This window comes from Syngnathoides biaculeatus, chromosome 1 (genome assembly GCF_019802595.1).
Source record: "Syngnathoides biaculeatus isolate LvHL_M chromosome 1, ASM1980259v1, whole genome shotgun sequence".
Taxonomy (NCBI): Eukaryota; Metazoa; Chordata; class Actinopteri; order Syngnathiformes; family Syngnathidae; genus Syngnathoides; species Syngnathoides biaculeatus.
The window spans coordinates 12984089-13011803 of record NC_084640.1 but is presented as its reverse complement, the minus strand read 5'-3'; the positions used below and the strand labels follow the sequence as shown (position 1 = coordinate 13011803).

At 45.1% G+C, this 27715-nt stretch overlaps 2 protein-coding genes across 6 annotated transcripts; both read left to right on the top strand.

Moving 5' to 3' along the window:
* The first annotated feature begins 71 nt into the window (after positions 1 to 71).
* On the top strand, positions 72 to 24669 carry kmt2ba (lysine (K)-specific methyltransferase 2Ba). Of its 5 annotated transcripts, XM_061816697.1 has the most exons (38): positions 72 to 640; positions 3718 to 5122; positions 5294 to 5469; positions 5549 to 5632; positions 7138 to 7294; positions 8834 to 9128; positions 9368 to 9429; positions 10060 to 10278; positions 10360 to 10457; positions 11485 to 12180; positions 12926 to 13039; positions 13101 to 13247; positions 13355 to 13447; positions 13549 to 13666; positions 14321 to 14437; positions 14518 to 14708; positions 14777 to 14878; positions 14977 to 15075; positions 15582 to 15658; positions 15760 to 15890; positions 16085 to 16161; positions 16248 to 16382; positions 16465 to 16623; positions 16706 to 16823; positions 16948 to 17026; positions 17117 to 17283; positions 17358 to 17519; positions 17688 to 19839; positions 20050 to 20154; positions 20887 to 20979; positions 21055 to 21149; positions 21221 to 21346; positions 21490 to 21742; positions 21856 to 21966; positions 22075 to 22158; positions 22237 to 22366; positions 23047 to 23331; positions 24529 to 24669. In XM_061816697.1, exons 1-37 carry the CDS (start codon positions 338 to 340, stop codon positions 23320 to 23322), a joined length of 9006 nt encoding a protein of 3001 aa, XP_061672681.1. In that variant the 5' UTR covers positions 72 to 337; the 3' UTR covers positions 23323 to 23331; positions 24529 to 24669. The 5 variants fall into 5 exon arrangements, with proteins under 5 accessions (XP_061672681.1, XP_061672689.1, XP_061672674.1 ...); XM_061816705.1 differs by lacking the exon at positions 24529 to 24669 and having other exon boundaries at positions 10366 to 10457; positions 23047 to 24218; XM_061816690.1 differs by lacking the exon at positions 24529 to 24669 and having other exon boundaries at positions 23047 to 24218.
* Positions 24542 to 26708, top strand: LOC133499687 (trypsin-like). Its single transcript, XM_061817968.1, has 5 exons — positions 24542 to 24709; positions 25202 to 25358; positions 25742 to 25995; positions 26308 to 26444; positions 26518 to 26708. The coding sequence occupies exons 1-5, from the start codon at positions 24670 to 24672 to the stop codon at positions 26665 to 26667; spliced, it is 738 nt and encodes a 245-aa protein (XP_061673952.1). The 5' UTR covers positions 24542 to 24669; the 3' UTR covers positions 26668 to 26708.
* Positions 26709 to 27715: the final 1007 nt, after the last annotated feature.

Sequence of the window (27715 nt, the reverse complement as noted above, 5' to 3'; positions counted from 1 at the left end):
GAACGTGAACTACGAGATGCACTTTATGGTTTTTAGTTTACTTGGGCTTGGCTGTTTTTCCATTACATGTAATTTCGCTCATTCTCTAAACGTTTTCAAACGTTGTGAAAAATAGTAATAAACGAAAGCGGTGCATGCAAAGAAAACAAACAGAGCAGTGAGAAGTATTTTTTTCCCATGATGCACTTGTCCTGCCTTCCTATCTGGCGCCTTCTGGCCGAGAGCGGTCCAGGTCCATCTTGCCTCTTCGTCTTCGTATGCGCCGCCGCCGCTGCCGTCGCTGCCGTCGACCGACGCCAGCACGCTCTTCTTCTCCTTGGTCTCGTCGCGCTCAGTAATGGCGGCGTCCGGAGGCGGATTGTCGTCGTCCGCCAACGTCGCAGCGGCCTTATGCGCGCAGACGACCGCCCGAGCTCGCTTCCCGGGCCGGCCGTGCGCCAGCCGAGTCGGCCGGCTGCGGCTGGGCAAGCGAAGCAAATGCGGAAGGCTGAGCTCGGACGACGGCGAGTCGGCCGACGGAGGCCCGAGGCCTGTAAACATCGGCCTCGCGTTGAGCGACGATCCGGCCTTGCTGTGCCTGCTCGGGATGGCCGAGAAGCACGGGCGGCGGAGTGAAGCGGGCTTCTACTCGAGCGAGGAGGTGAGCTTAGCTAGCTCGAATCGCCTTGTCACTTCAAATGTCTCACTGGGTGACAATACACGAGAAATGGCGCTTGGGTGCACTTGTTTAGGAATTACAAAGGATGTGGAAGCCATTGGAATTGCTAGCTGCAAAGTAGCTTTAGATTCACCTTGTAACGCACGCGAACACTTTGTCCCCATGCTCGTGGGGGTATTAATGGTTGCTTTATACTCTCAATACAGACATTTTTTTTTTTTTTTTAACGAATATCTGTCTCTGTCTGGCCCCACCGGGCGGAAACTTTTGCTAGCTAGCGACGGTAGTTGATGGAAACCAGCGTCGTGTATGCAAACTTCGGCTAGCTCTGGTGCGAAATAAATAATAAACAACAAAAATCATAACGCCCTTTAATTCCTCTTTGGGTTTGCGTCTTTTTCGTCGTGTCGTAGTGTAAACGTCACAGTGGCAAGTTGCTCATCACTGCCCACGTTGGAAGTGTCAGCTGACTACAAGATGGACAACCGTATTGAACATTTTATTAGATATTCTTAATCCATTAATAGCACCATGTAATATAGTCGGTGTATCTACTAGTACGACTCTGTACTAGTGATGTTTTTCTGCTCCTAGTGCAATTTTAGTCTTGTAGAACCTCAAAGAAGAGTACCATGAATAACAAATAGCTTCAATATCTTCGATAATCATATTCCATGTACTAACTAGTACATACTTGGACCTCACTAGTAAAACAATTCAGTGCATTAGCAGAACAACTTTGACTTTGCATTGCTAGTGGCACTTTTGGCCACTAGTACAAATTTAAGGTACCACCATGTGCTCACTAGTAAGACAATTCATTGCACATGTGTCAAACTCAAGGCCCGGGGGCCAGATCCGGCCCGCCACATGATTGTATGTGGCCCGCGAAGGCCAATCATACGTGTGAGCTTTCGTGATTTTTAATCCAATCTGTACCAAAATTTCAAATTGTCCCATCATAAATGATGACGTTGAGATATTACAAGCATTTTTGTGTTACTGAACAACAATAGTTGGAAAACCCCATTGCTCTTGCTTTGTGACTCCAAAATTAGTTAATAATTTTCATATAGAAATGTGATGAGGCGGTTAAAGATTTTTATGGTTTGACAGTCATAACGGCCCTCTGAGGGGAACCGTGAGTAAAGTGTGGCCCGTGACAAAAATGAGTTTGACACCATTGAACTACGGTGTACTCGTAGAAAGTCAGTCTTACCAGTAATGTACTTTTGCATTGCTAGTGCCACTTTAGGCCTACAAATACATAATTAAACATTAGGAGAAAAGTGTGCTGCACTCCTCACGATACTAGGCTCATCCAGGAGGTAGTTTTCAATCATGAGTTAGCTCACGGTTCCTGCTCGAACCACTTAACTGCCTACGAGTAGTTTTGTATCACTTCCAACACCTACCAAAGTGCAGAAATGTCATACATATAAAAAAAAAAAAATAGTATGTTCACCCCTAACCAACTGGAGACATAATGTTGCCACAGCAAAATGGGAATCAGAAAGGCCCTTTGCTAGTCGGATGTGTGCCTCATGGACGGTCAATAAAATTGCTTTCAATGTTTTACTCTTGCCAATCAATTGACCCCATTTTGGGCGCTACAGTGGTGGAAAACCCTGACATTATCAGGAAGGTGTTCATTTGTTATCGTGTAATTACCATATAGTGAGGACTATATACAAGTTCACCCATTGCTGTGGATTTTTTGTAACTTTTTTGTCTTTCCTAAAAAAAAAAAAAAAAACCAAGACGTTGGTGTTTGTGCTCTTTATGTAATTCCTTAAAACGCCACAAGATGCCGCCAAATTCCCCTGTCATAATTGGAAACGAGTACCGTAGTGATAGGGAAAGTGATCCATCTTGACTGAGTGACAAGTTTTGCATGTTGTTGGGAAGGTAATTTTAGCCTGGGTTGTTCGTGGGAAATTATAGAGCCTATTCAGTGTCCACTCACCTAAATTATCAAATTATTTGTAAGCAATTAATATTCAAGGGTCATGTAAGATGATATAATTATTGTTTGTTTTGCGACCATAATTTGTGGCATATATGCATGGCATACTATCAAGAGACTTTTTAAAATCTATAAATCAACCTTTTTTTCCCAGTTTTATTCTGTTATGTCAATTTAAAGGAAAGTCATTTGGACTGATACCAGAATGAAAGCGTTAAAATGAATTGGAAAACTGGTCGTATGTGCTGCCTCCCCACCCCCCACCCCACTCTTGTTGTAGTGATTTTAGTTGGGAGGCAAACTGTAATCCAGCATGAATGGATTATTAAATCCATGACAGATAAATGTGACCCAGTTTTATTTAAAGACACAAACTTGATGGATGGTCAACGGCGGATTACCAAACACCATATTTTCTGAAATTCCAGCCCTTGTGGGTCTTTGAATTAAGATAAAATAGCACTTGTATGACATGGAAGTCTCAGTTTAGCCATCAGGTAAGAATAAAAAAATCACTGCATTGGTAATAAATGGTTCATTTGAGGGCTATTATTACTTTTTTTTTCCCCTCCCGAGATCATTGCCAGCATGAGTAACTGTGGCTGGCATCAGGATCCTTCACGAGTACCCGATTCCTTGACATGAGGGCCGATACCAATACTTTGATACTTTCCTGTCCCTTGTTAACTTTTGATCCCATTAGAATGCTCTCCATGGTGTAAAGCACTCTTGGGTGAATCTATTTATGTACTTGTGAAATATTTAATCATCTTAACATACATTTAATAATATCAAAAATTGATTTGAATTTCTGAAGCCAGTTTGCAATTCAGATAACGAATATGGCTCCTGACTTTGTTGGACTTACCTGATCCCTACTTTAGTGACCAAAAATGGTTCCCATTTTAATTGACCAAAATGTTTCCAACTTCGAATGATTCTTACTTCATATACCAAAATATTTGCCACTTCAACCAAAATGGTTTCCGACTCCTCTTACCAAATGAAGAAAAAAAAAAAAGCCACTATATTGTGTGCTTCCAAACTTTGGAGTTTCATATTAACCCTGAGTGCGCTGTTGTTTTTCCTTCAGGAGGAAGACTTTGGTGGATTTGGCGAAACCTCAGCTCGTTTACTCAACAAAGCAAAACTTCAAAAAGCTGCGCAGCTCCCCAAAGCTGCGAAGTCCTCCGAAGCTGCACAGAAACCCCCTGCAACCAAACCTCTCGTTGGGAAAATATCACCCAAGACCCCCAAAGCGACGCTGATTGGCAAGATTGTATCACGGAGTACCATAAAAGAAGAATGTCTGATTGGGAAGATTGTCCCGCAGAGCTCCAAAGAAGAAGAAGGACTTATCGGGAAGATTGTACCGCAGAGCTCCGAAGATGAGGAAAGACTAAGCGAGAAGGTTGTACCGCCCAGAACTAAAAACAAAGAGGTGCCAAAGGGGAGGCTTAAAGGACAAAGGAGGAAGATGAAAGGCATCAGGACTGGCGTCAAGGCACCAGGACTAACTGAGAAAGACAAAACTGCTGAGAACGCTTTTCAGGTTGATAAAGTCGAGGTAGAAATGTCAGACAATGCTTCGCTGCCGGGACCCACCAAGCGCGCCAGGCTGTCGGCGGCGTCCCTTCAGCGCCGCCAAAAGAAAAAGACGATGAAGGACGTTGCCGCCTCCCCGGAAATCGGGGCAGAGGCCGGCGCCCAGAGCGGGCCAGAGGCGGCCATGCCACTGGAGGGGGTATCTTCGCCGCCGGTGTTGTCGGATCAGCGCCCGTACGTGCGACACTCCCGCAAGTCCTTGTACGGCTACAGGAAGATGAAAAATGCAAAGAAGATGAAAAATGCGTCGCCCGCTGCTACGGCCAGCCCCAAAAGGAAGCGCATCAAGCACATTTTTTATGCCTACGTCACCGACCCCACTCCTACCACTCCACCAGAATCCGAGCCCGGTCCGCTCGTGGAGCAGCAGAACTCCTCGACCGTGACGACTGCACGCTCGTCCCGAGTCATAAAGACACCAAAGCGGTTTTTGGATGAATCGATGTTACCCTTCCCAAAAGGCCACTTATCCTCCTGGCTCAAGAATCAACCAAGAGAGGACGAGAAGACGAGCACATCCTCTCACGAGTCCGTTTACGACATCAAGTTGGAAAAGGACGCCGCACCCGTGGCCGACAAGTCGTTGTCTCCGACCAAGCTCTCGGCGAGACCCGTTCACGCCACCAGTCACCTGGACTTCTACAAGAAACTCAAGAGGCTCACCTTGAAGCTGGCGGAAAAGAAGAGAGGCCACTATGCCGTTCGGGCCGATGACGACGATGGCAAACGTCCGGCTGATTTAAGTGTGCACGTCAAGAAGAAGCGGCGCCGCAGGTCCAAACTCACCGTGGAGGAGATGGACTCACCCGGAGTGGTGAGGAAGCTTGCTGTGGTCGCCAACAGCGACGCCAATACTTCCTCACAAGCGTCCCTGGAAGAGGCGGAGAGGAATAGTAAGCACATCTTGTTTTTTGTTTGATAGGATTGTGCTAGAGAGTTAAGATTTCCAATCCAAGTTTCACACCGTGGATTACAATGAGAGTTTCGAGATCATTGAATCGAGTCCCTCGTGGCTGGACGATGAGACCGCGCCTAATAAAATGTTCCCCTTTCTGTTTCAACAGACGACGCAGAGAGCAGCGAGGCTTGCCCGGGGGCGGGGCCGGCGCCTGAGCCGGGCGTACCTGGAAACCGCGTGGTGGGCTTGAGCGGAGCCAACAAGAGAATGTTGCACCTGCTGAAGAAAGCCAAAGTGCAGCTCATCAAGATTGACCAGCAGAAGCAGTTCAAGCTGTCACAGGTGGGTGTGGGACTTTTGTGGAGCTTCTACTTGCACCAATATGATGTACATAATTATATCCTTATTTCTCGATGAACAGATGAGCTCAAGTGCGTCACATGTTGCAGTGAGCGGAAGAAGGAAAAGGAGAGTCAGCCTGTCTCCTAAATCGGGAAGCCCTCAGGTATTACCGTGTATTCCGCATTATAAGGCGCACCTTCAATGAATGGCCTATTTTAAAACTTTTTTTCCATATATAAGGCGCATAGAATAGACGCTACGGTAGAGGCTGGGGTTACGTTATGCATCCGTTAGATGGAGCTACATTAAAGGCTCAATATCGATCCATATATATAAGGCGCACCGTCAGCTTTTGAGAAAATTAAAGGCTTTTAGGTGAGCCCTCTCGTGCAGAAAATACGTATGCACATTTCTGCTTCATTCATTCATTTCTATGGTCACTGTCATATGCGCTCGTACACACACACAAAAGTGTGTTACTCTGACCACTGAAGGGCGTACCCTGGATCTCGCCCAGAATCAGCTGGAATAGAGCTCGTACACCTACGTTATAAAATCACCTGACTTTTGTTTACCTCGCCACATTGCCAGTCATGCTAAGCATTGCTCAATGCTAAGACGGTTGGAGACGACGCGGAATTATTTCTTGTAGCACGACGCCCAGACTCTTGTCCGATACCCTCAGACATTTAGAGGGTCAAAATAAACAAAAATGAGAAACTCGGCATGGAGGACCCGTATTTAATGACAAAGTCGATGTTTACAGCGATAGGAAATTGGATTGTTCGCTTTCGCTTGTCTTGGACAACTGGATCTGCACGCGTATCTGATGAGTAAGTTGTCGAGATTTACACGGGAGAGCTTGAAAGCGTATAAAAGGCTGGATGCAAACGAATACGTCTCTGCTGGATCTGTTCTCAATCAGGCATAAATCCTACATAGTGACGGTTTTGACGGCTTGTGAACGCGGAAGCATTCGGCCACACGTTGACCTTTGCTGGAATCCATCGATCTTTTCAGCTGGTATTCAATACAAATACCAATATTCAAATAAATGACCCATGGTTTTACACAAACTCGACTTCATTAACTCTGATTGGGAGAAAAAAAAAAGAGGACAGAGTCGTCTCCACGGAACATACACGGAAGTGATTGCGGCCACACTTAACCTCCGTAAACCTCTGAGACAGACTTGTTTTTTGTGTTTTTTTTTTAAATATGCATTATTGTCAAATGAGCCAACTTGGCGTTATAAATACTTCTCGGTAATTTGAGATTGAGAAGAATAATTGAAATGAAGTGATCGCTACATCGTCGTGTGTATTCGGTTGGGCACCATCCATCACGTTTAATTGTCGAAATCCATCGATATTTTCTCGTCTTTTCAGCTAGTATTCGATAGAATGATCTCTTTGAATATTTGTCTCGTCTGTTGTAACAACCAACAGCACAACAAGTCTCGGGTATTGTGAATATTCTGCGCCGGTTCACTGTCTCCCATATTGTCGAGCAGCTCTTTTTGACTGGCAATATGGTGCCGTGAAAATGGTGACGTCACGTGCACGAGCTCTATAGGCTCCACCGCGCTCGCGACGGTAGTGGGGATAAGTGGTATGGAAAAAGAATGGATGGATGGATATAAGACACCACATTTTATTTTGCTGACAGGAGCAGCCTCTGAGCGGTCCCAGGATCAAGCACGTGTGTCGGGCAGCAGCAGTTGCCCTGGGCCAGCCGCGGGCGATGGTGCCCGACGACATCCCGCGGCTCAGTGCGCTGCCGCTGCACGAGAGGGAGGGGATCACCTTTTCTCCCGCCATCGAAGGTACGCCCTGTGCACACGCGTTGATCTTTAACTGGCACACTTGACACGCGCATTCTCGGTGCAACCATTTTTAAGTCTTGACTGATCCTCAATGGTGTGACGCAAACCATGTAGAAGACCTTTTGTTTGTTCTCAACACTCAAACCAATCCACCGAGCAGACAAATAAGTAAAGAGGGCAGTTGAGAAGGCATAAAAAAAAAAAAAATCCCCACTTTGGTACATCACACTGAACTTTTAGTAAATTCTAAATCCACCCATCACAGGATAAACCTCCCCTAAAAACACAATTCACCAATTCCAAAAAGAAAACAAAGTTCTTTGTAAACTCAATGTAGTTGTACGTCAATTATTTGCCAGCAAAAATATCTTTTGTCACACACAGATTAGCCACTGCTGTCGGAAAGCTTTACCCAACACTGGTCGATCGGCCATCACTCTGTATGAGGTGAGAAAGTGCTGTTTGACCATTAGTCTCGCTGCCCTGAAGCACACGTAGGAACAATCTCGCACCACACCCAAGAGGCCTGGGCTCAAATCTGCACAGATATAGCACAGAACACAGTGGATTAAATATTATAATGCATAATGAATAGAATCTGTCTGCAACAATCACAGAAAAGACACTGAAATGGAAGCATACACAAAAGTTGACGTGTGAGAAAAGATTGCATTATCAAGAATTATTGCACAATGATTTTTTTTTTTTTTTATTGTGCTGTATCATTCAGCAAAAAAATGATGGAATGGAAAGTATTAAGAATGATAATCCAGTCGTATACCAATGTTTTTGTCTGTCTTTGCATATTTGTAGATTTTTGCAGTGAACCTGTCCTCAAAATCCTGCGCATTCAATATTTTTGTCTTCCGGGCAAAGACCCGTTTAACAGAAGTATTGTTTGACCCCCTTTTGTGCCGTCTTGGTGCCAAGAAACTGTTCAAGTGGGGGTTTGGGGGTTCATTCAGAGAGGCCATCTTAATTGGTTTCTTGTGGCATCTACAGGCAATCCTAACACTTTTTTTTTGGGGGGGGCTACGATTAGTGTCAGATTTTCAATGTTCATTGCAGGGTTTTTTTCCCAGTACTGTGGGGAAAAAAGCGTTATGTCTGTCCCTTGAATGATAAGGGAAAATAAAGAGCTGTCACCAGCACCTGCAGAACGATCAGATGAATGTGAGTGGCGTCCTCACCACGTGTCGCCCACAAGTTCCCTGCGAAGGATGATCTTGTATTATGGGATGGCGGGAGTCTCCAGTTGATCGAGATGTAGTGGCGCCACGTCCATGTTTTTATTTTATTTCTTGTGCCGAGTCTTCCTCTGTTCTTTTCTCCATAATCGTCTGTAAACGCCACTTTTCACCTGACGTAAATTATTTTTTTATACCGTTATAACTAAGTGTCATTTGTTTAAAAAATACAAATTTATGTATGATATTACTATTCTAAAAATGTGGCCTCCTTTTTTTTTTTAATAGTAAAACCCTCACAGTTAATTGCCCTTTGGAGCTCCCGCCCATCCTCTTCCTCTCACACTTGCAGATGTCGCAGATGATGATGATGATGATGATGACATCTCTTTTGGAGGCGGGGCTCAGTGGCTTGCCTCCCAGGAACCTGTCCCGGAGCAGCCAAAGCAGTGGCGGCGGCGCGGCAGGCGGCGTGGCCACAAGTTCAAAAAGCGCAAGATTCTGAGCCGCTACCTACCCGGCGGCGTCCGATCGCGGCGCTGCGGTGCGTGCAAAGGGTGTCTCGTGGACAGCGACTGTGCCAAGTGCGCCCATTGTCGTGACAAGCCCAAGTATGGCGGGCCAAATACGAAGCGACAGTGTTGCATGTAAGGAAATGCGTTTGTGCGCCTCGATAATGCTATAAGGAGACGTGCTTTATTTTTCATGTGAATGAGCAACTGCTCCCCCTGGCCACTGGGTGGATTGTGGCAAAACGAGGGTCACGACTATCCCAGTGTCACCCTAAAAACTGTGCATAGAAGAGTACACACGCTTACCTGAACAGTTGAATTAAAAAAAAAAAAAAAAAAAAAGATGAATGCATTTCTGTGTTGTTTGCCAACAGATACAGGAGATGTGAAAGAATTGAAGCGGCAAAGATCGAGCGCTTTGTCAAACAATTCAAAGGTACGTAACCGTCTCGGAATAGTAGGAAGGGGCATTTGACTGAAGTTCATATTTAAAATAAAGTTAATGTTACCCTGATTTATGAGTGCCTTAATAGGAATTTAAAAAAGGCAACCTTCTGATACTTAGCCGCTTGTCCCGAGTGGAGGGAAAAAAAAGATCAAAGTATGCACATGTACCTGAATCATATCGACGGTATTTTGATTAATATTGCAATCGTGGGATACAATTTAAATACCTGAAATCATCAATTTGCATCAATCTCGGGGGCCACCAAGTTTTAGTTAGTGGTGTTTGAGTAATGTAAGGAAGGTTTGCCCTCTGCTGTCGACTGAAATTAATTGCAAATGTCACCTGACAAAACCCAGAAAAAAAGCAGACTCCCATTGTATGCTGTGATTACAAACTACTTCTGGTTGATAAAAATGATGATTTGAACAAAATTGTGAGCAAGTTTACATTAGAGCTTGGTTGCACCCTAATTCAAGGTACTGGGATATTTAAAAAAAAAAAAAACACTTGGATGTGAGAATCTTTATTAGTTCTGTTTAAATGCGAGTGTCATTTTAATAAAAATGATGTCTTGAATGTTCATCGGTCGTCATATTTTCATCTCCTTCGTTTCGTCAGTCCGGGCCAGGAAGTCCAAGGCGGCCACGTCGAGCAGCGACGATGGCAACTGGGGCGCCGTGCAGTCGAGGAAGACCTTAGCGCCGACCAAGATCCGCAAGCAGTCCCTGCGCGACATCACGCCGCGCTCCTTCAGGAACCTGCTCAAGTCTGAGTCCGATGAAGAGCTCGAGGATGAGATTATGACGTTCAAGACAGAGAAAGTGACTGTAAAGCAAGGTGGGTATCAACTCTTTTGTGCTACTTCAAAATCAATACAACTGCATCTTAGGTGCGTGTCTGTGTGTGTTTTTGGGTGAGATTTAGGACGTGAACCCTCCCCGTGTAATGACCATCCTTCAGAGGCTGTTAGGCAGCGGCGGCCATTTTCCAAAGGAAGCAGACCAAGAATTTACAAGGTAATAACGTCTGCAATTGTTTTTCTTCTTATGTAGCGCCTTTAAACTCCTGGGGTAAATTATTTGGACTTTTGTTTATTAGCTCTTCCTGTTATTGATTTCTTGAACCCACCCCCACCCCCTTCCCCCTTTAACAAATTGCCAACAACAAAACATTTTCCAAGTAATTTACTTCCAGTGCCTCTCTTCCCGTTTTGTCCACAAATCTAAAATGTGCTGGAATTAGATTCTCTAGGGCTATTTGATCTAGCTTGTTAGCGTTCAGCCTTGCTTGCTGTTTTCCCTTTTGCATTTACTTGATGCTTTTAACATGTTTTTTTTGAAGAGGATTGAATTATTTTACTAGCTGGTGTTGGGGGTGTTGAACAGAAACTACCTTTTGATGTGCACGATGTAGACGTGAATTTATCTGACTACAGACTGCTGAGCTTTTCTCTTTCTGAGACGATCAAAGAGTGCAGAGGAAAACATTACAGTGTATGAGTGGAGTGAAGCAAAATTAAAATGATAGGGAGAAATGGTGATGTGGAGGTGCAGAGCGACCACATATCAGCCTTCTGGACCCGAGAAAATCAAAGAATACCTTTAACGTGTACAGGGAACCTCTTTACAGGATGCACTCAGACATCTCAGAGACTTTTCATGTGCCTCGGTAGGTGCTTCTGTTTTGGTCAGCAATACAGTGTGAACAGGGATAATTGCAATTGCTACGCCCCACCCCCCTGGAATATTTGAGATATAGTCCCTTTCCTCATGTAGAATTTTGATTAAATGTGGTACTTCTTGAAAATAAATCTCTACTATCGCAAAACCTGCTGATTGTAGCTGTAACGATGTTGACGTAAAAGCAAGCATGCCTGTTTGTGTTCCCCCCCCTTTTTATCCGCCTTACTTACACTGGCTAACATAGTTTTTGTACGATAGGCCTTCTTTCTTTGTCTGTGGCCTCCGTTGCATGTGCCTCTATGCAAGTGTAGCTTTTGGAACCTGTATGGCTGGTTGGCTTAGGCAGTCCCCTCCTCCGCAGGAATTGCAGAACACGGAAGAGATGGCGCCCGGCGATACGTTCCCCTGTCCCGGGCCACCCAGAAGCCCCGTGTCCAAACTGCAGCAGCAGCTCAGAGTGCATTTATACCGCCTCCCTGAGCCTCACCTGCAGCCGTCTCAGCGCCTGGATCTGAACCTTAAACAGTCAGAACCCGAATCGATGCGGCCCCTATCAGAGTTTAGTGAGCCGCACGCCATGCATGCCGTAACACCCCAGCTCGTAACACGGCCTCCGCCTGAAACGCAGCCCCGTTCACGTGTCCTCGTGTTGCGACTACACCCCTTGCCTCAGTCTGTGGTGCATGCCGCCCTGCACGGGCGGAAAAGCGAATTGTCGCCACCCCAAGGGAGTCCAAAGTCCGCGTCGCGCTCAGCTCCGACAGAGTTTGCGACCACGTTACGCTTTCAAGGGAATGCGCTATCGCAGATGCAGCCCCTCCATGGTTTGACAGACAAAGAATGCACAGAGGATGGAACAGCTGATGCCCGAGATGACACCCAAGATGGACAAGAGGGGACGGTGCTGCAAAGGTCGCTGGGAACTGACCCACACTGTGTCCTTCCTTCCCAGAATGCCACCGAAGGCTCATCGGTCAGCACACCTGTGAGTTTCCCTAATGGACTTCCCCAGAAGGGCCCTGTGCAGATCAAGACAAAGATCCGTGTGGACTTTAAGGTAGGCTTGGATGTTTGACTCATGTTTCCAGTTTCCCATCAACGAGCCGGCTCAAGACCCAAATGTAGGGTGTCCCTTTACAAACTACTAAAAATAGAAATGAAAATGGCAAAATTAAGGTTTGAAGAAGGCATACTATGCAAACATTTAAACATATTTTAATTCATTAACTTAAAAATTTTCCACACTTAACATCCACTTGAGACTAGAGTAGCTCGTTTTTTTTTTTTGTGGGGGAGGGGGAGTTCTTTCTGCAAATGCTGAATATGGCTTTCATTATCATGACTCGGGGTGAAGTTAGTGTGTTGGGTCTGAGGAAGTACCAGCTCGTTTCCAGATTGATTGCTTTATTTAGCAACAGTTCTAAGGCCTGTATTAAGTAGTTTTTTTTTGGGATGTTATTGTTGATTTTTGGAAACACCAAATATTTGGCCCTCATGGTCTAGACTGTGAAAGGACGACAATTGGGCAAAGCGGTTTCAGGCTAATTTAGCTATTTGCACCTACTCACGGGCAGAGAAAGTCATTCGTGTGTGTGGTATGACGTAAATTACACAGCTTGTGATGTCACAGACAGAGTACCAGAAAACGGGCCGCTAACAAGACATTACTTGCTAGTTTAATCTCACAGTTTATGTTGGACAGGCACTTCAGACACCAAACTATTTTTATTCACTTTCAATTCTGTCTAGAAATTAAACATTGATTAATTTTCTAATGACTTATTATGATTTATGGTCTCCAGGAGGATTGTGCAGTCCAGAATGTTTGGCTAATGGGTGGCCTTAGCGTCCTCACGTCTGTCCCCACCACGCCTCAGCCTGTCTGTCTGCTGTGTGCCAGCAAAGGACGACAAGAGGTGAACCAACCACCTGCTGTCTGATTGTAGTTTTCATAAAGTAACTTAAATCCACTTTCAGATGATCTACTGCCAAATATGCTGCGAGCCCTTCCACAGCTTCTGTCTCTCCGCGGAGGAGCGCCCCCTGGGGGAGAATAAGGAGAACTGGTCCTGCCGACGCTGCAAGTTCTGCCACGTGTGTGGGCGTAGGAGCAAGGTGTCTAAGGTGCGAAACCAGACTCATTTTTGGTTTCTTTTGTGATTATCCAAGTGTTATATACAAGTGGTGACTCTTGATATCAACTCTGCTCATTTGTTATGATTTCTCTCCAGCCTGTGTTGCAATGTAAGAGGTGTCAAACCTCCTACCATCCCTCCTGCCTGGGACCAACATACCCGAAGCCAATGAACTGCAGCTTACCCTGGGTAGTCTTCATATTTTTCCAAAGCTAAGAATTTAAAGAATCATTTTAATAAACATTGGGTTGGGATTTTTGTTACAACATTGGGCGCTTTGTTTTGTAAAGCTCTGCATGACCTGTATTCGCTGCAAAAGCTGCGGCGTGACGCCTGGAAAGTCATGGGATGTGGTCTGGAACCACGAAGAGAACTTCTGCCCTGACTGTACTGTTCTGCACGACAAAGGTTAGTTAATCACACTTAGTGGTGTTTGAACATACTGTAGCTGGTAGGTCTCTGAGATGTTGTTTAAAGACAGAAAATATGAAGTGAAATAAATCGTAGGGAGGAAAATGGGAAGTGGGCCCTCCAGTGAAGGTTTCCCTGGACAGTTTATTTAGGTATCTATGCGTCAAACCAAATCTATTCAAATTGATTTTTATATAAATATACCCAATTGCATTTTTTGCTTTCAGTAGAATGTGAGCGTACTGGTTCTGTTAATTTGTCATGATAATTGTGATATAAAGTTTTGATATCCTTTCATGTCTCATAAATCAATAACCATCTGGAAAGGAAGCTTTAGTTACAATTTAATAATCATACATGTATAAATAGGTTAACAATGAGATAATGACAATGGCAGATAAGAAATACTGACATTTTATTGCCTTTTCCACTGATATCTGCTCTGTAATTTTTTTCTGTAATTGAGGTTTAATTAATTGCCTGTTCCACAGAGCAAGGAGAGCCTTTCCTTTGTTCCATTATGTTCTGTTTGTAGTCTGAAATGCCAATCACAACTTTGCGGCATGTTTTTCCCCGATTTCTTCTTTTGTTCTCCATAATGTTCCCTATTTTGACACTATGACAATGGTGTCTATTACTGTACATACTCAGGTCACTTCTGCACAGTTTGCAACAAGTGCTACGAAGAGGACAGCAGCCAGCAGGCGCAGATGATTCAGTGTTCCAAATGTAGCCACTGGGTGCATCACTGCTGTGAAGGACTATCAGGTGAGTTTTATCGCAGGACAAAGCCGATGTGGTTATGTCCTCTCGATCATGAGTCCATGTGGCGTTGATTGTCATTGCAGAGGAGCTCTGTGGGCTCCTGTCAAGCAGACCGCAGGACGCCGTCTTTACCTGTTCCCCCTGCCGTCAGCACGCTGGTGAGGATGGCAGCCTGAGAGATCGTCTGCAGAGGCAGCTGCTCCTTGGCCTGGAGGAGGTGCTCACCGGCCTCCTCGCCTCCGGCGCCACACGGCACCTTTCGCTCTGTCAGTCGGTACGCATACATCCGCGCACAAGACGTTTAGCATTCTTGTACTTGCTTTTAATGGCTGCGTGTTTCAGTGTCAGGAAACAAACAAGACTGAGTTCATCGGGAAGAAGCCACCAGTGTGTGACCTCCAAGCCATGGACAGAAAGTTAAAAGGAGATAATTACTCATCCATTGTGAGTATGGCGCTCAGTGGATTTAAATTTGTTGCTAAAAATTATGACTCATAAATAAAGTGTAACAACGCCTGTCTTGGTGTCTTTCACCCACTCAGAAAGCATTCCATGAAGACGCTGTTTCTATAATGAGGAAGTGGCTCAAGGATGAAGAGGATGAAAAGGCAGCCATTCAGGCCAGGGAACATTATGCCAAAGTAATCTAAACAGAGACAAATTGTTCATTTTCCCCCCCCCACAATTTAAAACAATTCCCAGGGGCCTTAATAAAATGTGGCGCTTTCATCAAAATAAACAAAGGATACGGTATTACAGCTCTCCATGCACCTACACAGAGACACTTTCCAAAATTAGCAAATAAAGTTCAGCAGATTTCTTTTTAATTTCACACTTGAGGGGCGAGCAGCCTCTGAGAGACCCAACTATTTTGATCCAAGCAACTAAAAATTCCATCCATTAGTGGAGGAAAGAGGGAGCCCATCCCAGCTGACTTTTTGGGGTACACCCTTAACTGGTTGCAAAGCCAATTATAAAGCACTTGCGATCCAACACCCATTTACTCTCACGTTTGCATGTACGGACTATGTAGTCTTCAGTGAACCTTTCCATAAAATGTCCCCTTTAAAATGAACATGCTGATTTCACACCATTGTGAGTAGGACATTTTCCTTTAGTCTAACAGAATTATTGCCCGTTCTGACAGTTGATGGTGCGAGTATTCAGCTGGCTTCCCGTATACCACCAAAACAAGTTGAGGTCGTTCTCTGAGGACCTCCCAAGGTTAGCTCGATACACATTCACCGGCCAGCGCGTTAGTTAAAGCTGCCCAATTTACTGATATCCAACCTCATCCCATTCTGTGCCAATTCTTTGCTCTTAAGCGGTGTGCTCGCCGAAGCCGTCATCCCACCCTCTAAGGAGCACAGCTACGCGCAGTGGACGCAGAGGACTTACCAGCCTCGGGAGAGTAAAGGGACGCCGGGGAGAAAAGCTGAGCTGCTGCACTCACAAGGTATGGAAGACTGTTAAGAGTATTTTGCTCACAATCAGATGAGGAAAATGTCAAATATCAGTTTTACATTTGGCAAAACCAAAAAGAGGCACTCTGCTAATTAATTACCAGCTTCTACATCGAAAACGACAAGTAAACGTCTCCGTTTGTACCTATCAAGGACATGTTTGAATATAATCGTCTTGTCCATGCAGGTGTGATGGATGCGGAGGCTTCCAAAGATTGCCGACAGTGTGCTTTTTGTCAGCAATGTGGAGACTCTGCTCCCCGAGTAAGTTGACGCTAAATTTTCTTTCTTGTTGCACCGCATTCAAATCTGAAATGAGTTTTTTTGTCTCTCTTGTCCAATCACAAAAGGATGCAGGTCGACTGTTGTACTTGGGCCAGAACGAGTGGGCCCACATTAACTGCTGTCTTTGGTCCGCCGAAGTGTATGAGAACAAGGGCGCCCTCTTCCAAGTGCACACTGCTGTCTACCGGGGCCGCCACTTGGTACTCAATCATCTAACAGTGATCGCTTTTTAAAAATGAATCGAATTTCACTCGATTTTTGGGGTGTATTTTTATTCCCCAGCGTTGCGACTGCTGCGGGCAGTCGGGCGCCACAGTGGGCTGCTGCCTCTCCACCTGCCAGAGTAACTTCCACTTCATGTGCGCACGAGCCCAAAACTGTGTGTTCCAGCGGGACCGTAAGGTGTACTGCTCCGATCACACAGAGCTCGTCAGTGTAGAGGTGTGTTGGAGGCGTTGTTGTTGTTGTTGCGGTTGATTTCATGTAGAAAATAATTTTTGAACTACATGCCTGTTTCCATCAGACGGTGTCCGGTGAAGGATTTGAAGTCCCACGGCGAGTCTACGTTGACTTTGAAGGGATCAATCTCAAGAGGAAGTTCCTCACGGGTCTCGAGCCTGAATCTATTAACATGACCATCGGTACAGAAATTTTACATTTCTCTGTTTGCACAACACTTCAAGCAGCAACAATATGATTATCTTTTTGTTGTGATTGTGCAAGTCGACATGAGACAATTGATGACGATGTTCCTTGTGTTTTTAGGGTCTCTGCAGATCCAGAAACTCGGTGTGTTGTCAGAACTCTCATCCAGTGGGAGGATGTTATACCCTGTTGGATACCAGTAAGGGATCATAGTCTTGACGTAAACCCTAATTCTGGTAAGCTGGGAAAAGAAATGATTTTCTCATAGGAATGCGCCCTCTTCGTTTAGGTGTTCTCGGTTATACTGGAGCACCGTGGATCCGCGCAGACACTGCAAGTACACCTGTAAGGTGACGGAAGTAACCACCCCCTTGCCTGGCGAGGAACAGGAGCTCCTCACGAAATGGGATCAAGAGGAAAATCAAACCATCGCCCACAGTCCCAATTTCCGCAGAGGTAATCAGTTTGAGCTTGTGATACGAGTCCAAGTTGGTCCTCAGATGCTGAGAAGTATGACGTTGTCCACCCAGATGTGGAGACTTTGGACAGTTTAAGCACCACATCCAGCCCCCTTTCCTCTGCTACTCCGTCGCCCAACCCCAAACTGCATAATTCTCCTGGATCCAAGCACCACGGCTACTCGCAAACAAGGAAGCCTGCTGGGGGATCATCCCGACCTCTCCCGTCTCCAGGTATATAGTGGAGCGCTTGGCAGAGTGTCATTTTTCAAAGTCAGGTCGATTGTATTGTTCACAACAGATGTTCATCTGAGTTGTCCATAACAGTAAGTGGGTAGCAAATTATCTAAAACGATAAGTGATCAGTTAAGTGTCTTCAGTTCACTGCCTTTTTCTATTTAGGTTTGGTGTCTTCCAAATCACGTCACATCTTCACGCTCCGCGACCTGGAGGACAGTCACCGCCGTCGAAGGCTATCGTCCAGGAGCCACTGCAGCTCCTCCCCGACCGACAGCGCCCCCATCCACTCACGCTGCACTCTATTCAGCTCGCCGCCAAGGTCTTCCAATTTCACTCAGTCATCTCCTCCGCTGTCACGACAAAACTCCCTCTCGCCCGGCTGGGTCTCCCCGCCTCGGGCGCTCTCCAGTGGATTTTCACCTCGCCACGGCTCTCCGAGGGGCAGGCACGCATTCAAGATCACCATTCCCGTGTCCAGCGAGGTTCCTCAAGATTTCCTGGCGTCGTCTGAGACGGAGGATGCCGCTGTTGGGACAACAAACGGGATCTCTCTTCCGCCTGACAACACCGATGGACATTTAGAGCTGCCTTACACAGTGTTTGACAGTGACACTGAGGTAGCCGTAGCCTCCGTTCTCAACGGCAAACTCGAGTTTGACGAGACCCTGCTGACTGATAACATGTTGCCGGCTGGCCGGCTAGATGTTGAAATGCCGGAGCTGGGGTCTGATGACGAAGACCACCTCGTAAAACTCACGCGCACTGTGGTGTGCGAGGCCGCCAGTGGCACAGAGACCCCAGCCCTGCCCTCTACGCCGTCCATCTCGCAATTGGACGGCGCTGACGACGGCTCTGAAAGCGATCAGAGCGAGGAGGCCGGTGACGAAGCAAATGCCGACACTGGAATTCACGCTGACCTCGACTCGCCCACGAAGCAGCTGACGGTCGCTCTCAAAAGGCTGGAGTCTATTTATGAGGCGGAACAAGGTACGGGCCTGGCCAGCGGTTTCCCAGAAGATTCGTCTGCCCCCGTTTTCCTTGACGCTTTTGACATGGTGCAAAGTGAGGAGGTGCCGCTAGACGGTGACACATCTGCTAAGGACATGTTTGTAGAAGCCTCTGTTGGGAGTCTTGTCGCCACAAAAGACATCAGTTTGGTGTCGACAAGTAGCAATCAAGCCGACGACGACAATGCGTCATCAGCAGACTCCACCGAAGGCTTCAAAGATGATGTCAACGACCCGGACTATTCTCCCGATCCTAAAAGTCCGGCGCCAATGAAAAGAATCATTGTGAAAAAAATATCCCACCCTGCGAAAATGAAGAGCTTGTTGCCAATGCAGTCTGTCCCCCAGCCGCAGCAGACCGTCAAGGTGTTGCTGCCCCCTCAGTCAGTGCAGCTTTTAAACGTGACGCCCGTCGTCGCCACCCCCCCGCGCACTGTCACCCCGTCCATTCTCTTCAATGGTTTAAACACTTTAAATGGCCAACCTGCAGTTGTGCGAGGCAAAACCATCGCCATCCGCTTGGACAAGCCCGCAGTGTCACAGGAAACTACTCAACTGGTGGTTCCCACGCCGGCTGTGGCCACCAGTGATTCAGCGACCTCGGCCGGCAGTGTCCTACCGACTCCACCGGTGGCCCCCCAGGTGCTCCTAGTCAACAGCCAAGGTCAGATCTTGCTGAAAAACCCCAAAACCAACACGTACCAGACGCTCAACACGAGCTCTCCCACCTACAACAAGATAAGCCAAATTGCCAAGATGCTTCACAAGAGTAATAACTTGAAGCGGCCCATCTCTCGCCTTACGGTCAAACCTTGCGCCAGCGCCGAGCCCACCAACGTCCCCCGTATTCCGGCGACCAACAACAAAGTCATCTACCGTGTGGTGCCTGTGAAGCGCGTGACGAGCCCCCCGCCCGCAGTCACTGTGCAGCGTAATCCCTCCTCTGTTTTGTCAGAGGCCGAAACCGCTCTAGCGATTATTAACAGATCCATGGAATCCCACCATGACCCCCCGAGGACGCTGCCCCCCTTCCTTGGTGGCCAACAGGCGGGCGAAAGTCCTTCAGGGCCACCTCAACAAGATCCCCACCCGCAGCAAAGTCAGTCTTCAAGCGGAGCCTCGGAACGCCCACGTGTCGTGATCAGCATGCCGACTAACAACCGGCAGACGACACCCGCGCCCCCGCTGCTGCCTAAAGTGCGTGTTAAGCTTCCAACCGCCACTCCTCAGAGAAGAAAGAGGAAGAGAGCCAAGTTGGAAATCCTGACAGATCCCTCTGGTGATCATGAGTACCATCAGGAGCCCAGGTCAGTGCCAGCTTCTGGGATGAATCTTAAGCTTTAATGTAAGAAGCGACCTTTATCTGCCTACGCTCACAGACCCAGCAAAGGCACGATATTTTAGCAAGTGTCTCACTCAACAATACAACATTAAATCAGAGCTTACACACGTTAACCGAAGTTGTTTGAGAATGTATTTTGGCAGCAGAGATGTAACAAGCATTCGTCTGCTTTCAGAACCCAGAAAAGGCCAGGTGTTGCTCCAAGGTTTTCGCACAGCAACACCGCATCCCGCTATCAGAGGTTTGGGGTTGGCCGGCGACCGTTGCTTTCAAGCCAGAGGCAAGTGCATTTATGAATCATCTTTAAACACTGTTTTGACTTCGACGTGACCTCCATATTTCGTGCCCCTGTTCTGTGTCATGGTACCGAATACCTGAAAAATTCATCCTTTTGCAGACACCGTGAAAGGAAACAAGAGAGCAGCTGACACAGTCATTGGGCCTGATTTACTATTTTCAAAATAGAAGGCACTAGATTGCTTGTTCATCCACGCTGACAGATTTCATAACCCTAGAAAATATGCTTTCATGGGGTGCACTAATTAAAGATGCAAAATTAGCCAATGCTGTCTGACATTTTGGTAATGATACGCACGCTAGATTCATCAAATTGCCCATGCACGCAAAATTTAACTGCTCAGCAATTCAGCGCATTCCGCAGACAGAATTCTCGTTGCACCCGATTTGTACATCAGCTTCCACGTTATTAGCGGAGCCGTAGAATCCCACCGTGACAGCCCCAAGCATGAAGCCCCTCATCCTTGGCGGTGCTCAACAACATTAGAGCTCGGGCGTATACATATTTAGATATGCACCGTGTTGTTTGTGGAAAAGTGTTTAAAACCTTTAGTGGGCAGCCTTCAGTAAAGATTTTTAGCATGCTGATGTTTTTTTCACCTGTTTTTATCTGCACAAATCATCAGTAAATCAGGTCATTTGTGTTCAGTTTCCTTCAAAAAAAGTGGTCGTATGAATATCTGAAGCTTGTTTACAAGCGTCATTTCCTCAACAGAGGTCTCAAAGTAAAACAGCCTGCAAAAGACGTTCCCGATGTGGACAAGGAAAATTTGAGAATAACTGCACCGCCACTGCCAACGTCCCCAAGGTCAGCTCATCTTAAAGAAAAAGATAAATAAAACTGTATGCTTTATTACCACGTGCTTTGTTGTGTCCTCTTTAGGAGTCCTCCTTCCGAGGCTCCCAGTTGTCAGACTCCCACGCACAAGTGGATCAGCGCTCGCCACGGAGACCTATCTGAATGGGGCCCCCTTGCAGGTCTGTCCATTTAACAAGAGCATGCCTAAATATGGAAAGAGGACAATTTTAACAACAATTGACTTCCTTAGGTTGTAGTTCCGACGAGGAGGCCCCTCTGCCCAAGCACAAAAAGAGGGGCTACCTCAACCAGCCTCACCTGCGCTTTGAAATCACCAGCGACGACGGCTTTAGCGTCAAAGCTAACAGTATGGAGGGTAAGAAGTAATCAGTCGCATTCCTAAAGCGGGATACATAAATGGCGACTTTCAATAATTCGACCTTTTCTACTTTGATCACAAGCTTGATAAGAGAAAATGCTCAACGCTCCCTTGATACCCTAATTGTATCCCCTCTCCAGTGGCTTGGCGGGCCGTGATCGACGGCGTTCAGGAGGCGCGGGCGGCCTTCCGCCTCAAGCAACTTCCCCTCGGCGGCATGAGCGGGCCGCGGGTGCTGGGCGTGGTTCACGACGCCGTCATCTTCTTGCTGGAGCAACTGCACGGCGCCGCCGACTGCAAGAGCCACCGCTTCCGCTTTCACCGCTGTGACGACATCGAGGAGGAGCTGCCGCTCAACCCCAGCGGCTGCGCGCGGGGCGAAGTCTACACGCGGTAACGCTGCGATTTATTATTATCATACCTGAATTTTACTTTGATGTGTACTTGGAATTAATGTCCAGTTAACCAATCTACAAGGAAGAGCTTATGTTCATTTGTTTGATCAGGAAAGCGACGTTCGACATGTTCAACTTCCTGGCGTCTCAGCATCGAGCGCTCCCTGACTCGGTCGGTCCCTATGACGAGGAAGACGATGAGTTCCCGCTCAAATCGTCGAGGTCATTTATTTATTTATTTATTTATTTTTGGGGGAGAACAAATTAAAACGAAAAAAGACAGAAATAGCATTAAGGTCACGTTTTCCTTGTTGAACTTTTTGTCACCAGGCGAGCCACCAGCAGCGAGCTTCCCATGGCCATGAGATTCCGACACCTGGAGAAAACCTCCAAGGAAGCTGTCGGGGTTTACAGGTGACGCAAAAATAGGCAAAAGTCTTGACATCAAATGAAAGAAATTTACATCACCCCCCCCCCCACCCCACCCCGCAGGTCTCTAATTCACGGCCGAGGGCTTTTCTGCAAGAGGAATATCGAAGCGGGAGAAATGGTCATCGAATACGCCGGCACCGTCATCCGATCTGTGCTGACTGATAAGCGGGAGAAATATTATGACAGCAAAGTGAGCCAATCAAAATAATATGCCTCTTGTCTCATGCATTTTTAACATCAGAACAAAATGAAAAGTTTACAGATACATGGTTTTTTTAAATTACATTTGGATACCTGATTATTAAAAAAAATCATAATAATTTGGATACATGCTTTTTAATAATAATTTGAAGATACATTCTTCAGTCATTTGTATAAAATGGCTTTAAAAAAATCACATTTTTGAATATAGATTAAAAAATATAAAATAAAAACCACTAGATTCCATGCACTAAGAAATCAGATAAAGAATAAAATGATACATGCTTAAAACATTTTTGGAGATCGAGGTGCCCACAATATAAAGAAAAAAATGTATGTGAATGTTTTAAAAACATTCTCACATGCATTTTTGAGAAAAAAAAATTACTATTTGCACTTAAACACAACATTTTTGATCATTGGCGATACGTGCTGAACTAAAACGTTTTTTAATCCCAAAATTTGAAAATGCATAGAAAATTTTAATACACAAGTTTAGATAGAAATTACTTTTGGAGAGGTTTGTTTAAAAAAAAAAAAAAGTCAACTATTTCTATAATATAAACTTCACTTTAGACGTGTCACACTATTTTGAAAAATAGAGAAACGTGCTTTCCGTGATGAAATCTTGGAATTGCGCTAATCTCTTCCGCTTCCCAACCTTACCAGGGCATCGGCTGCTACATGTTCCGCATCGACGACTTCGACGTGGTGGACGCCACCATGCAGGGCAACGCGGCGCGCTTCATCAACCACTCGTGCGAGCCAAACTGCTACTCGCGCGTCATCAACGTGGACGGCCGCAAGCACATCGTCATCTTCGCGCTGCGCAAGATCTACCGCGGCGAGGAGCTGACGTACGACTACAAGTTCCCCATCGAGGACGACGAGAGCAAGTTGCGCTGCAACTGCGCCGCGCGACGCTGCCGCCGCTTCCTCAACTAGAAGCCCGAGGTACGGAATCCTTGACGCAGCGCACGTCAAGCGGATTGAGCAGTATGAGGTGATCCGTAAAAGAAATTTTTACAAGATGGAGGAGTACTCAGGTGCGGTCGATTGGATGGAATGTTCAAAGATGAGCCATGTTCATCACCGACTGTAGAAGTGTGCACTGGGCGATGTGACTCATAAGGCGCGTTTTACCACATTCAACATCACTTTTTCTCAGTTTTCTCGCAGGGAGATATTTATTTATCAGTCATCTTATTTTTGCGTTCCAGTTTATTTGCTTTACCGAGGTGCTGGTCTACTCCACCTCCAAATATTTTTAACTCCTCTTCGGGAAAGCTGCTGCTACCGATCCCGAGTTCTTGTTCAGTTTGTGTGTTTTAACAATCAATACAATGCTTCTGTGCTGTTCCTTCACAGGTTGTTTTTTTTTTTTTTTTTTTTTGTATATTTGAACAATAAATGTATATGGAATTCAACGCATTTGTTCTTTTACCTTTCCCAGTGGAAGGGCGACTAAAGATGGGAGTTTGGTTTTCGAGGCGGGGCAGTTTTCAAATTTCCATGTTTCCATGTGTTCTACCTCATGTTGAAACATTTTGTCCTTCAAGAGAAGACCTGATCGATAAATAACAAGTTTATCTACCCATACTTGTAATTAGTACAACTATCACTATATTTCCCGGTAGAAAGAATCTGGCCTAATAATGCATTTTGGTGTTTTTTTTTTTTTTTTTAAATTTTGTTCACATTTCGGGTGGGTGATGGTGTTTTCAGCTTTGCGCTTTGTACATAGATGTATAAAAGTTCTTTCTAAACCTGTTACATATTTTTCTACCTGCGGTCTTTTGTTTTATTTATGTTCAATAAACCTTTTACATGTTCCAAGTCCACTCTGTGCTCAGGTGTTTTATCTATTGGCTTTTTTACAGATTTAATGAGCCAAAAGATGAGATGTGGCGATTAAGGTAAAACAGGAATTGGGAAAAGTAGTTTAACCAAGCAAATTCCACAGTTTCTAGTTTTTCTAATGTGGGTCATGGTATGTTGCATTTTGTGCGTGCTTGAAAAGAAATTGAAATATGCATTTTGAGGGTTTTTTTTTTCTGAACTGGTTTGTAAGCGTTGTCGTCACATTAAGATGGCGCCAGGCCACTGTTGATATGACTCAAGGTCTTTTGTGCCATATGCTTGGTTTCCCAGATTGCGCTTTAATTGTGCCCCCCACCCCTTGCTGACCTTGAGAATACCGCTGCAGTTTGTATGTGTGTATATATATATATACACACTGTGTAGGAGTCCACCGCCGCCTGCAGCTTCTCAGACATCTCCACACACGCCACCATGAAAGTCCTGATTCTGCTGGCTTTGCTCGGAGCAGCATGTAAGAATATTTAACATTTTTATTGTGAGCTGTGTGAACTCTATGCACATGCCATAATGGCATTTTTTTTGTACAATATTAGTAGTACCTTTTTTATATGTATTATATGAATGTGCATTATTTGATCTACTTTCTTAAATATAGGTATTCTTGTAACAAAATATTTTCAAGTTACTTTTTGCTATTTTGATTTTTCCTTTTTTTTGTATTATATTTTTTAGCTTTTTTATTTTCATCTGTAAATGTCTATTTTATTGTCATGCTAAATTGCCCAAAGTGACTTTTTCCCCACTAAAGAATTTTTTTTTTTTTTTCATAGTTGTAAACAAATATTCGAACTGCCAGTTTGCCAATTTTCCACTTAACAGCCTGTTTTATTTTAACATAATAGTTGCTACTGATCTAAGCAATGTTTAGTTGGGTTTTTAATTGAAATTGGATGGTGAAAAGAATTTTGAATATCCAAATAAGCCCTCGTGTGCCCATTCGCAGTTGCTGCCGCCGAGCAGGACGATAAGATCGTCGGGGGCTACGAGTGCCCCCGCCACTCTGTCCCCTATCAAGTGTCGCTCAACGCCGGCTACCACTTCTGCGGAGGCTCCCTCATTTCCAGCCAGTGGGTGGTCTCTGCCGCCCACTGCTACAAGTCGTAAGTACAAATAAACTTTAGTAGATATTTCGGTGAACTTTTTTACTTTCAGATTACATTTTTTTTTTATGCCCTACATTCAAATGCTAATTTGTAGTTCTCCATTTAGCATTTTTTCTAGCCACTTTTCACAATGTTAGCAGAGCTACGGAAACATGTTTTGGTCGCATAAAAGTCTGAGAACAATTTGTTTTTTTAATGCCAAATTATTAAAACAGGTACATAATTGATAAAAAGTGATTTTGTCTTTTGCACCTAAGTAGACTGTGGATGTTTTCCATACAAGTATTTATATTTCTCCTGAAGTACAAAATGTTAGTACTTTTGGCACCGCCGTCGCTAACCAAAACAGCAGCGAGTAACCGCCCGCTCCGCCTCGCCAGCCGCATCCAGGTGCGTCTGGGCGAGCACAACATCGCCGTCAACGAAGGCACGGAGCAGTGGATCGACTCGGCCGTGCTGGTCAAGCACCCGCGTTACAACAGCCAGAACCTGGACAACGACATCATGCTGATCAAGCTGAGCCGCCCGGCCGCCCTCAACAACTACGTGCGCACCGTGCCGCTGCCGTCGCGCTGCACCTTCGCCGACGAGAACTGCCTGGTGTCCGGCTGGGGCAACATGGCCGCCAACGGCAGTAAGTCACACTTCACAGGCTTGATATAAAGTGAGAAGAATTTAAAAAAAAATAAATAATAATAATAATAATTACTTGATGCTATCTTGGTGCCACAAAAACTGTTCAAGTAAATTAAGGAGTTGCTGCCATCTTGTGGCCTCTTATTGGCCAGGAACAAAATTGAAGTGAATGGAGGATCCTCATTTAGACAAAAAAAAATCTGAGATGATGCAAATATTACACTCATGTATCTCAATACGATTATTTGCCGTTTTACACAACTCCCTAGCAGGTCTTTATTGATCACTTTCTGCGTTTCCTTCGTCTTAGATAACTTCCCCGACAGGCTCCAGTGTCTGAGGCAGCCCATCATTGACGACAGGATCTGTCAGAACTCTTACCCGCACCTCTTCACCCAGAACATGCTCTGCTCGGGCTTCATGCAGGGCGGCGCCAGCAGCTGCCAGGTACACCTGCCGTACTCTGGGCATCAGTACGCAGGCGCACGCTGTACTGTATCCCGGCTACGTTTGTCTGCAGGGGGACTCCGGGGGTCCTCTGGTGTGCAACGGCGAGCTGCAGGGCGTGGTCTCCTGGGGTTACGACTGCGCCATGAAGGGACACCCCAGCGTGTACGCCCGCGTGTGTCGCTACAACAGCTGGATCAACAACGTCATGAGGAGCTACTGAAACCAATAAGCTTTTTTTTTTTTTTTTTTTTTTTTTTTTGTCAATAAACATCACGATGTCAAATATTTGCTTTCTGCTTCTTTTCAGTCGGCCCCTCCAAGTGATTTGATGATATGGAAAAATGTCAAAAATTTAATCCATGATCGACATTTCAATGTATTCTGTGACCACTATGGAATATAACACCGGTGGGCAATGAATTTTTGAGGGCCAAAGTAAATTCAGTGATAGAAATTAAGACTGATAGTACATACTAATAAATTTTCTACATTTAATGCCATTTTATTTTTGACAGAATTATGTGACTGTTAAAAAAACAAAAGTTGGAAATTTTGATTCAAACTCGGAATGCAACAGACAATTCCATGATTTAGCCCATTTTCCGACAAGATAATGTATAATGTATGTCTTGAAATTATATATTCATACATCTCGTTAACTAATTGGTGCATTGACTTGCAAATTAAAAAAAAATACACCATTTCAAATGTTGCTGTTGCGATTTATGATTCTGATTTATTTGTCATTGCAACAAGTGCAACGAAAAAATAAGGTGTAGACCATTAAGTGCAAATACAAAGATAAAAATATATCAAACTCTAATAATAAAAATAAAAAGCTCGTCCGCCATTTACATAAATGACAGATTAATACTTAGGGCTATGAAATACATGAGTACTGAGCAAATTATTTGACACACATAAACTCAAAAGACCTGGCGCTTCATCTAAAAAATAAAATAAAATGTGCCACCTGAGCACATAAAAGTAAAAGCTAATGAGTGATTCAAGGTTAGCTTGAATCACGCTCATTAGCCTAATGATGGTGTGTTTGAGGACTATGGTTAAGAAATTGTAATTTTGGTTTAAAAGGCGTCCTTTTATTTCGTCTGCTTTAACATCCTCTCTTTGAACCAAATAATATCATAATATACGTGTATGTGGTTGTTTTTACGCCCTCTTGTGTTTCTTTACACATTTATGAAGAGTGACTTAAAAGTGTTCATCGTTTGTGAGAGTTTTATCGTGTAGTCTTTAAACACACCTGA